This window comes from Schistocerca americana, chromosome 10 (assembly GCF_021461395.2).
Source record: "Schistocerca americana isolate TAMUIC-IGC-003095 chromosome 10, iqSchAmer2.1, whole genome shotgun sequence".
NCBI lineage: Eukaryota > Metazoa > Arthropoda > Insecta > Orthoptera > Acrididae > Schistocerca > Schistocerca americana.
In genome coordinates this window covers 184,358,224-184,370,278 of record NC_060128.1, presented here as the reverse complement: position 1 = coordinate 184,370,278, position 12,055 = coordinate 184,358,224, and the positions used below count along the sequence as shown (strand labels likewise).

At 44.3% G+C, this 12,055-nt stretch overlaps 1 protein-coding gene across 1 annotated transcript in view; it reads left to right on the top strand.

Moving 5' to 3' along the window:
- Window positions 1-12,055, top strand: part of LOC124552539 (platelet endothelial aggregation receptor 1-like) — a 187,556-nt gene that overhangs the window by 20,432 nt on the left and 155,069 nt on the right. Inside the window, exon 3 of the mRNA XM_047126857.1 lies at window positions 4,216-4,334. Within this exon, the coding sequence (XP_046982813.1) occupies window positions 4,216-4,334 (119 nt within the window). The remainder of the gene's footprint in view (window positions 1-4,215; window positions 4,335-12,055) is intronic.

Genomic DNA, 12,055 nt, shown 5'->3' with positions numbered 1-12,055 from the left:
AAGAGAGTATTCCAGTCAACATTGTCAAAAGCTTTCTCTAAGTCTACAAATGCTAGAAACGTAGGTTTACCTTTCCTTAATCTTTCTTCTAAGATAAGTCGTAGGGTCAGTATTGCCTCACGTGTTCCAATATTTCTACGGAATCTAAACTGATCTTCCCCGAGGTCGGCTTCTACCAGTTTTTCCATTCGTCTGTAAAGAATTGGCGTTAGTATTTTGCAGCTCTGACTTATTAATCTGATAGTTCGGTAATTTTCACATTGTCAACACCTGCTTTCTTTGGGATTGGAATTCTTATATTCTTCTTGAAGTCTGATGGAATTTCACCTGTCTCATACATCTTGCTCACCAGATGGTAGAATTTTGTCAGGACTGGCTCTTCCAAGGCTGTCAGTAGTGCTAATGGAATGTTGTCTACTCATTAAGATAGTAGCGCAATTATAAAAATTGGTGAGAAATATACATTACTCACATTCTGTCTGAGTACATGTCGTCGTCAAAATGCAGCCTTTTGACTGTGAGAGTCCCACAAGATCTGAAGAGAACGACACTTATTACATCGTAATATGTTGTTAAATATGTACTGATCAGTCCATGTTGCCATCGTTCTAATAACCTATCACACATACAAGCTCAGGTGCACTGACAACATGTGGAGCTAAGTCCGTTGGCGCGAAAATACATTTACCAAAGATACTGCCTATGCACGTAGCAAAGATAGTGCTCACCAAGGATACAACTTATAAGATTTATATCGTAAAGTCTTTTCATCTGTCGACGTCATACAGTTTTCTAAATAGTGCTATGATTGTAAGGGGCAGTAGGATAGGATGGGAATATTTATTTATAACATAACAGAGGATAGTACATGTGTTATCCGTTAATAAGCTCTGACATTGACCTAAATGAGATGAAGACAGAGCTCTGATATATAATTTTTTGTATTCGTATACATTTTACGAATATGAATGGCTTAAGACGCTGGCCAGCAACCCAATTCACAGTGCTGCACCACAGATTGGGACAAAACATCACAATGCCTCCGTACAAATACAGGATGCATCCTTCAACCAGGCTCTATTATAGCAAACAGGACTAAGTAAATATGTATACTATTCGATCGAAATTGCTTAAAATGTTTTCGATAAGTGTCTAAAATGACTGTACAGTTCTATGAATCACTGTTGAATCACTTCTCCGGATACAATGAAATGTCGAGGCTGCATGTCATTTATAAAATATACAAAAATAAAACACATTGTAGTATGCTTTTCTTCCCTCGTTATAGTCAATATACTTTTCTTTACAGTAAAATACATCAGGATTGCTGATAAAATTTGTTAATTATGATTTAAGACAAAACTGGTCAGAAAAATCACATAAAAATTGGCGATCTTAAAATATATAAAATAAGAGAATAGATACATTGCAAGTGGTAGCGGATATGACATTACACAGTTACTAATATAATTTTGAAGTATCCACGTGTTTATTTTTTTTTTTTTTAGGGAGAGGATCCCCATTTACACGCTTGTCTATACAAAATGTCAGGGTGCTAATAAGTGTCGTAATCATCGGATCTTGTGAGACTCTCACAGTCAAAAGGCTGCATTTTCACGACGACATGTACTCATGTCAGATAGTCTTATATTCTGACAGAATGTAAGTAATGAGCATTTCTCGCCAATTTTTATAAGTGCGCTACTATCTTAATGAAATGTTTGCTTGATTATGTATATACACCCTGTGCTTCACTTTCGTATTTTTTGTGTTTAGGTAACTTTTGCAGTGCTATTTGAAAATTGCCATAAGGCAGAAATTGCAGTCGTAATAATAAATATTTTATACAGTCAAGGCGACTATGATGTCCTTTAAGAAATATTATATGACTGTGAATCCCAACCATGAGAAATTAATCAACTGTTAATGCTATTTTTCACATTGAAAGTTGTCTCTCCCTTAATTTTGAGAAAACACACTGTATTCAGTTCGGTACACCAAGTGGTGTCATACCAGCAGTTTATGTAGCGCATGAACAGGAGTCGGTAAGCAGGTTTTTGGCTGTGCATACTGATGAAAATTTGAACTGGAAGAAGCATATTACTGAGCTTCTCGAACAGTTTTGCTCTCCATACAATTGCTCGTCTTGGAAGCAAACGAGTCAACGTTCTGTCATATTTTACGTATTTCCATCCAATAATGTCTTATGGAATGATTTTCTGGGGTAACTCACCATTTATAAGGGGAAGACCTCAGAAGACGGACAAACGATTCCTGACAGTTCGCATGTGTGCAGCCTAAGATATTTCGGCTTAAAATCTCGTTTATTGAGAAAGGCACACTTAACGGACAACGCTCGATCGTTTCAAAAGTGACAGGACTGATAGGTAATTGAAATCTGAGCATTTTTCATTATGATACATGGGGTACGCAAACGAGTATTTTCCAAAAAACCGAGGAAACAGATGTCCAGCCATCCTGCCCCGTCTGCTCGTCAGTGTTTTCCATGTTTCCCTTTCCTTGCCGATTATATGGAGAAGCTTTCATCCCTTATCTTACCAGTCCACCTAATTTTCGACATTTTTCTGTAATACCACGCTTCGAATTTCTTCTGTTCCAGTTTTTCCAACTCCGTGTTTCACTGTCATACGGTGCCGTGCTCGAAACGCACTTTCTCAGATTTTCTCTTTGTTTGATACTAGAAGAATTCTATTGACCAGGAACGCCCCTTTGGCAAGGGGTAGTCTTCATTTTGTGTTCTCCTTGCCAGTATCTTTGCTTACAGTATTTTCAAAAATCGTCGAGAAAGTAATGTACTCGAGAGTGGTTAGCTGTCTCAACAGTAATGACGTACTTAGTAAATCACAGTCTGGATTTCAGGAACGCTGTTCTACTGAAACAGCAATATACAATTTCACCGCTCACATAATAGAGTCTTTAAATAGTAAAATTTTACCAATAGGAATTTTCTGTGACTTATCCAAAGCATCTGATTGTGTGAACTGTGACATTATGCAACAGAAATCACAATTCTACGATATAAATGGAACAGCATGTGAGTGGTTTAGGTCATACTTACAGAACAGGAAGCCAAAAGTTTCTTTATATGGTTTAAGTGATTTAGGAAAGTTTCCTTGTTCATCTAATTGGGGTGAAATTACATGAGGTGTTCCACAGGGTTCGATCATGGGTCCCCATCTATTTCTGATATATGTGAATGACCTCCCTTCTTATCTGAAATAAGAAACTAAACTGACACTGTTTGACATCTGTGGTGTCCCCTTTTTTGTAGAGAGGCTTAACAATGGCATATTTTAACCTGTCTGGGAAAATACCTTGAGTTAGCGATGCATTACAGATGTGACTCAGAACATCAGCTGTAACTGTTCTATATTGTTTTAATATCTTGTTAGAGATGTCATCTCCAACAGAACATTTGTTTTTCAAAGAGTTAATGATTTTCCTTATTTCATATGAGGTTGTTAGATGAAAATTAATTTGGCAGGGATTTCTCAAAAGTGACTCTTCCATATACTGCTTGGCTTTTTCTTTTGAACTACTCTCAGCAATTTTTTCACCTACAGGAAGTGCACTCGTTGCAGTAGAAAATTGGATGCACTGTGTTTTTTCGGAGTTCAGAGCAAGTGCAATCGCAGGAAACCAATCAATAACTTTTTCAAAGACATTATTTGTATCATTTTGTATTGGAGTTTCTTTTAGTGGGTTGATAATGATGCTTGTACAGTTCTTAAATACTTTAGCTACTTGTGTACTGCTGGTTAAGATGGTCTCATTCTCTTTAATAGTAATACTACCTACCCCAGTGATAACTTTTCCTGTCTATCTTCTAATAGTACAAACAACATGTATTGATAGTCAGGGGTGCGCGAACAACGCAAAGCGGTTTTTAATCAGAAAAATACGCTGGCCTGTAGAATGTACAGACTTGACGCTGAGAGAGTTAACGAATTCCATGTCCATAGGTAGGAGTAATGGAAATTTAGTTGAGACTTATTCAGGATACAGTAGTCGAGGCCCCATAACTGACCTCATTTTATTGAATTCCTTTGCGTGATTTAATTAAGCAGCACTCGCTTCTGCTTTGTTTCTGTAGCTGTATCTGCCAGTAGAGTCAGGTGAAAAGAAAAAGACGTATCGTGGGTACTTTCAGGGTATACACGAAAGTTTGTGTGGAACGCTGTTTTCTGTTCACAGATAGTCCCGATGAGAGAGGCAGGCTGCTGCCATGGATATCGCTCAGCCTTCAATGGAGAATGTGAACCAGTCTGCAAGCCTGATTGCTCACCCCCAAAAGTCTGTGTTGCTCCAAACAGGTGTGTTGAAGCTTCTCTCTTCTCTCTCCCCCTCCCTCCCTTCAGTGTTTTGGTATTCCACTACCTCCGTTTTCTCACGTCCACCTTCCTCACCTCTTTAACTGTACCACTCTTCTTCCTCACCTTTCCTTCCTTAATTTCCTCTCATGTTGCTTTTCCCTTTTTTCCCTTTCCCTAACTTCTCCCACCCTTCCTCTCCTTCTGCTTCTATCCAATTCTCTCTCCATAGCAGCCTCAACCACTATTCCGTATTTTACTGCCTTCATTTAGTCCCTTAATCTATTTCTATTAGCACTCACAAATTTTGCTCTTTCCTTCATTGCTCTCTTCCTGCTACCCTCATTTCTTTCTTCATTTAAATCGCTTGCCATGTCTTATTTATGGAGTCCATTCCTTATTTTGTCAAGCCTGTGTTCATCAGTGTAGTAACACTGAGGTGACAAAAGTCATTAGATACATCCTAATTTCGCGTGGAACCCATTTTGTATCGTCTCGGTTGTGCGACTGGATTCGTGATTTCCTGTCAGGAAGGTCGCAGTTCGCAGTAATAGACGGCAAATCATCGAGTAAAACTGAAGTGATATCAGGTGTTCCCCAGGGAAGCGTCCTGGGACCTCTGCTGTTCCTGATCTATATAAATGACCTGGCTGACAATCTGAGCAGTTCTCTTAGGTTGTTCGCAGATGATGCTGTAATTTACCGTCTAGTAAGGTCATCAGAAGACCAGTATCAGTTGCAATGCGATTTAGAAAAGATTGCTGTATGGTGTGGCAGGTGGCAGTTGACGCTAAATAACGAAAAGTGTGAGGTGATCCACATGAGTTCCAAAAGAAATCCGTTGGAATTCGATTACTCGATAAATAGTACAATTCTCAAGGCTGTCAATTCAACTAAGTACATGGGTGTTAAAATTACGAACGACTTAAGTTGGAAAGACCACATAGAGAATATTGTGGGGAGGGCGAGCTAAAGGTTGCGTTTCATTGGCAGTACACTTAGAAGATGCAACCAGTCCACTAAAGAGACAGCTAACACTACACTCGTTCGTCCTCTGTTAGAATAGTGCTGCGAGGTGTGGGATCCTTACCAGGTGGGATTGACGGAGGACATCGAAAGGGTGCAAAAAAAGGGCAGCTCGTTTTGTATTATCACGTAATAGGGGAGAGAGTGTGGCAGATATGATACGCGAATTGGGATGGGAATCATTAAAGCAAAGACGTTTTTCGTCACGACGAGATCTATTTACGAAATTTCTCTTCCGAATGCGAAAATATTTTTTGAGCCCCGCCTACATAGGTAGGAATGATCATCGAAATAAAATAAATCAGAGCTCGAACAGAAAGGTTTCGGTGTTCGTTTTTCCCGCGCGCTGTTCGGGAGTGGAATTGTAGAGAGATAGTATGATTGTGGTTCGATGAACCCTCTGCCAAGCACTTAAATGTGAATTGCAGAGTAATCATGTACACTCCTGGAAATTGAAATAAGAACACCGTGAATTCATTGTCCCAGGAAGGGGAAACTTTATTGACACATTCCTGGGGTCAGATACATCACATGATCACACTGACAGAACCACAGGCACATAGACACAGGCAACAGAGCATGCACAATGTCGGCACTAGTACAGTGTATATCCACCTTTCGCAGCAATGCAGGCTGCTATTCTCCCATGGAGACGATCGTAGAGATGCTGGATGTAGTCCTGTGGAACGGCTTGCCATGTCATTTCCACCTGGCGCCTCAGTTGGACCAGCGTTCGTGCTGGACGTGCAGACCGCGTGAGACGACGCTTCATCCAGTCCCAAACATGCTCAATGGGGGATAGATCCGGAGATCTTGCTGGCCAGGGTAGTTGACTTACACCTTCTAGAGCACGTTGGGTGGCACGGGATACATGCGGACGTGCATTGTCCTGTTGGAACAGCAAGTTCCCTTGCCGGTCTAGGAATGGTAGAACGATGGGTTCGATGACGGTTTGGATGTACCGTGCACTATTCAGTGTCCCCTCGACGATCACCAGTGGTGTACGGCCAGTGTAGGAGATCGCTCCCCACACCATGATGCCGGGTGTTGGCCCTGTGTGCCTCGGTCGTATGCAGTCCTGATTGCGGCGCTCACCTGCACGGCGCCAAACACGCATACGACCATCATTGGCACCAAGGCAGAAGCGACTCTCATCGCTGAAGACGACACGTCTCCATTCGTCCCTCCATTCACGCCTGTCGCGACACCACTGGAGGCGGGCTGCACGATGTTGGGGCGTGAGCGGAAGACGGCCTAACGGTGTGCGGGACCGTAGCCCAGCTTCATGGAGACGGTTGCGAATGGTCCTCGCCGATACCCCAGGAGCAACAGTGTCCCTAATTTGCTGGGAAGTGGCGGTGCGGTCCCCTACGGCACTGCGTAGGATCCTATGGTCTTGGCGTGCATCCGTGCGTCGCTGCGGTCCGGTCCCAGGTCGACGGGCACGTGCACCTTCCGCCGACCACTGGCGACAACATCGATGTACTGTGGAGACCTCACGCCCCACGTGTTGAGCAATTCGGCGGTACGTCCACCCGGCCTCCCGCATGCCCACTATACGCCCTCGCTCAAAGTCCGTCAACTGCACATACGGTTCACGTCCACGCTGTCGCGGCATGCTACCAGTGTTAAAGACTGCGATGGAGCTCCGTATGCCACGGCAAACTGGCTAACACTGACGGCGGCGGTGCACAAATGCTGCGCAGCTAGCGCCATTCGACGGCCAACACCGCGGTTCCTGGTGTGTCCGCTGTGCCGTGCGTGTGATCATTGCTTGTACAGCCCTCTCGCAGTGTCCGGAGCAAGTATGGTGGGTCTGACACACCGGTGTCAATGTGTTCTTTTTTCCATTTCCAGGAGTGTAGATGTAGATGTTGTCCGGTATAGTGCGGCAACTCGACATCGTATGGACTAAACATCTCGTAGGAAGCTCCCTGCAGAAATATTGAGCGATACTGCCTCTATAGCCGTCATAATAGTGAAAGTGTTGCTGGTGCAGGATTTTGTGCACAAACTGACATCTAGGTTATGTCCTATATATCGTCGATGCAACTCATGTCAGGCAATCTGGGTGGCCAAATCATTCTCGAGTCTCGGTCCGGCACACAGTTTTAATATGCCAGGAAGTTTCATATCAGCGCACACTCCGTTGCAGAGTGAAAATCTCATTCTGGAAACATCCCCCAGGCTGTGGCTAAGCCATGTTTCCGCAATATTCCTTCTTCCAGGAGTGCTACTTCTGAAAGGTTCGCAGAAGAGCTTCTGTGAAGTTTGGAAGGTAGGAGACGAGGTACTGGCAGAAGTAAAGCTGAGAGGCCGGGACGTGAGTCGTGCTTGGGTAGCTCAGTTGGTAGAGCACTTGCCCACAAAAGACAAAGGTCCCGAGTTCGAGTCTCGGTCCGGCACACAGTTTTAATCTGCCAGGAAGTTTCTTGTCCAGAATGTTCTCCAAACCAGTCCTGAACAATTGTGGTCTGGTGACACAGCACATTGCTATTCATAAAAATTTCATCGTAAGAAACATGAAGCCACGAATGACTGCAAATTGTGTCCAAGTAGCCGAACACAACCATTTCCAGTCAATTATCACTTTAGTGGTACCAGAGGACCAGTCCTTTTCATGTAAACACACCCTACATCATTATGGAGCCATCACCAGCTTCCACAGTGCCTTGTTGACAACTTAGGTACTGCGCGACTGCTAAGGTCACAGGTTCGAATCCTGCCTCGGGCATGGATGTGTGTGATGTCCTTAGGTTAGTTAGGTTTACGTAGTTCTAAGTTCTAGGGGACTGATGACCACAGATGTTAAGTCCCATAGTGCTCAGACCCATTTGAACCATTTTGAACAACTTAGGTCTATGTCATCGAGGGGTCTGTGCCGCACTCGAACCCAACTGTCAGCTCTTACCAAGTGTAATTGTTACTCATCTGAGCGGCCCACGATTTTCCGGACGTCGAGGGTCCAACCGATAGGGTCATGAACCCAGGACAGGGGTTCCAGGTGACACTTGGCTGTTAGCATCTGCTCCCATAGCCCATTAACGCCAGATTTCACCACTCTGTCCTAACGGATACGTTCTTCGCATATACCACGTTGATTTCGGCGGTTATTTCACACAGTGTTGCTTGTCTGTTAGCACTGACAACTCTTCGCTGCTCTCGGTCGTTAAGTGAAGGCCGTCGGCCACTGTATTGTCCGTGGTGAGAGGTAATGGCTGAGATGTGGTATTCTCGACACACTCTTGACAGTGTGGCTTTCGGAAATGGATTGTTCAATGTGTGTAGAACTGCCATTCTGCATTCCCAACGTGTGGCCATAATAACTTCAGAAACATTTTCGCATGAATAACCTGAGTACAAATGATAGCTCCATCAATCCACTGCCCTTTTAGGCTTTGTGTACGCAATACTACCGCTGTCCGTATATGTGGGTGTATTCTATACCATGACTTTTGTCGCCTCACTGTTCATCAACATAGATCCACATGCAAGTCTCTGTATGGTGCGTGGCGGAGAGTACACTATACCACTATCAGTCATTTCCATTGTCGTTCAGTGCTGTTCGCAGTGAGACGATGCAATATACGATGCTATATGCAATACAACTCGTCATACGATGCAGAAGAAAGCCGCATTTATGAAGTAGTTTACTCTGGGACAGCGAAAAATTTCAGTCAGCATACACTACTGGCCATTAAAATTTCTACACCAAGAAGAAATGCAGATGATAAACGGGTATTCATTGGACAAATATATTATACTAGAACTGACATGTGATTACATTTTCGCGCAATTTGGGTGCATAGATCCTGAGAAATCAGTACCCAGGACAACCACCCTTCTGGTCGTAATAACGGCCTTGATACGCCTGAGCATTGAGTCAAACAGTGCTTGGATGGCGTCTACAGGCCCATGCAGCTTCAACTCGATCCCACAGTTCATCAAGAGTAGTGACTGGCGTATTGTGACGAGCCAGTTGCTCGGTCACCATTGACCAGACGTTTTCAGTTGGTGAGAGATCTGGAGAATGTGCTGGCCAGGGCAGCGGTCGAACATTTTCTGTATCCAGAAAGGCCAGTACAGCACCTGCAACATGCGGTCGTGCATTATCCTGCTGAAGTGTAGGGTTTCGCAGGGATCGAATGAAGGGTAGAGCCACGGGTCGTAACACATCTGAAATGTAACGTCCACGGTTCAAAGTGCCGTCAATGCGAACAAGAGGCGACCGAGACGTGTAACCAATAGCACCCCATACCATCACGCCAAGTGATACGCCGGTATGGCCATGACGAATACGCGCTTCCAGTTTGCGTTCACCGCGATGTCGCGAAACACGGATGCGACCATCACGATGCTGTAAACAGCACCTGGATTCATCCGACAAAATGACGTTTTGCCATTCCTGCACCCAGGTTCGTCGTTGAGTACACAATCGCAGGCGTTCCTGTCTGTGATGCAGCATCAAGGGTAACCGCAGCCACGGTCTCCGAGCTGATAGTCCATGCTGCTGCAAACGTCATAGAACTGTGCGTGCAGATGGTTGTCGTCTTGCAAACGTCCCCGTCTGTTGAGTCAGGGATCGAGACGTGGCTGCACGATCTGTTACAGACATGCGAATAAGATGCCTGTCATCTCGACTTATAGTGATACGAGGCCCTTGGGATCGAGCACGGCGTTCTGTATTACTCTCCAGAACCCACCGATTCCATATTCTGCTAACAGTCATTGGATCTCGACCAACGCGAGCAGCAATGTCGCAATACGATAAACCGGAATCGCGATAGGCTACAATCCGACCTTTATGGTACACATTTCTCCTCCTTAGACGAGGCATCACAACAACGTTTGACCAGGCAACGCCGGTCAACTGCTGTCTGTGTATGATAAATCGGTTGGAAACTTTCCTCATGTCAGCACGTTGTAGGTGTTGCCACCAGCGCCAACCTTGTGTGAATGCTCTGAAAGCTAATCATTTGCATAACACAGCATCTCCTTCCTGTAGGTTAAATTTCACGTCTGTAGCACGTCATCTTTGTGGTGTAGCAATTTTAAATGCCAGTAGCGTATATACATCTTACACGTTTGAGACGTCAAGAGGTCTCCGAACTCATATAGTTTCATTTGATTCTGGAGTATGTCTTGAGACGTTGCTCAGTAGAGATTTGTGAGACAGCAACGTTGACACAGTACGGCCGTATACCTCCTCGCAGCTGACTGGAGAGATGTGCATTTACTGTTTATAGTTGATGGTAGAAGCTATCCCCGTAGTTACTGTGCTGATCTCGCTTACCTACGCAAGGATAGAATTACTCTCGTATCTTTTTGGACTGACGTTGTGAGTAGCAACTCATACATACACTGAGGTGACACAAGTCTTGATGTTGGTGATGATGTTTGGATTGTAGGGCACTCAAATGAGCTGTTATCAGCGCCCGTACAAATTCCCAAACGTTGCTCAGCCCAATTTTACTACTTTCATGAATGTTGATGAAATGATGAGGAGAACACAAACACCCAGTCAACTCGAGGTAGGAGAAAATCTCTGACCCCGCCGGGAATCGAACTCGGGACCCCGTGCTCAGGAAGCGAGAACGCAACCACAAGCTGCAACCACGAGCTGCAGACGGAAGTCTTGAGTTGGAGACATGCATGTATACTGACGGCAGTCTTGTCGTGTACACAAGGTATAACAGGGCAATGCACTGCCGGTGCTGTCATTTGTACTCGGGTGATCCGTGTGAAAAGATTTCCCACGTCAGTAGGGCCGCACGACTGAAGTTAACAGACTCTGAACGCGAAATGGTAGTTGGAGCTAGACACATGGGACAACCAATTTCGGAAACGGGTAGGGAATTCAGTATTCCGAGACCCACAGTGTCAAGAGTGGGAACACCAGATCTCAGGCAGTGCCTCTCATCACCGACAACACAGTGGCCACCGGCCTTCACTTAACGACCGACAGCAGCGGCGTTTTCAAGAGTCGTCAGTGCCAACAGACAAGCAATACTGCGTGATGTAACTGCAGAAATACTGACAAGATGGAGACTGAGTTAATAATTAAATCACTGAAGACCAAGGACTCTCATGGATATGACGGGGTATCTAGCAGAATACTGAAGTATTGTTCCATGTATGTTAGCCCAGTACTTAGCCATATCTGTAACTTTTCCTTTAGGAGTGGTCGGTTTCCTTACCGATTACAGTACTCGGTAGCGAAGCCACTTTATAAAAAGGGAGACAGGGATAATGTTGACAATTTTAGACCTATTTCTATGCCTTCGGTGTTTGCTAAAGTTATCGAGAAGGTTCTAAATACAAGGTTACTGGAGCATTTAAATTCACATAATTTGCTGTCAAATGTACGGTTTGATTTTAGAAATGGTTTAACAACTGAAAATGCTATATTCTCTTTTCTCTGTGAGGTTTTGGACGGATTAAATAAAAGGTTGCGAACGCTAGGTGTTTTCTTTGATTTAACGAAGGCTTTTGGCTGTGTTGACCACAAGATATTACTGCAGATGTTGGGCCATTATGGAGAAAGGGGAGTAGCATACAATTGGTTCGCCTGTTACTTTTAGAACAGAAAACAGAAGGTAATTCTCCGCAATATTGAGAGTGGTAGTGATGTTCAGTCCCAATGGGGCACTGTTAAGTGGGGCATACCCCAAGGGTCGGTGCTGGGGCCACTGCTGTTT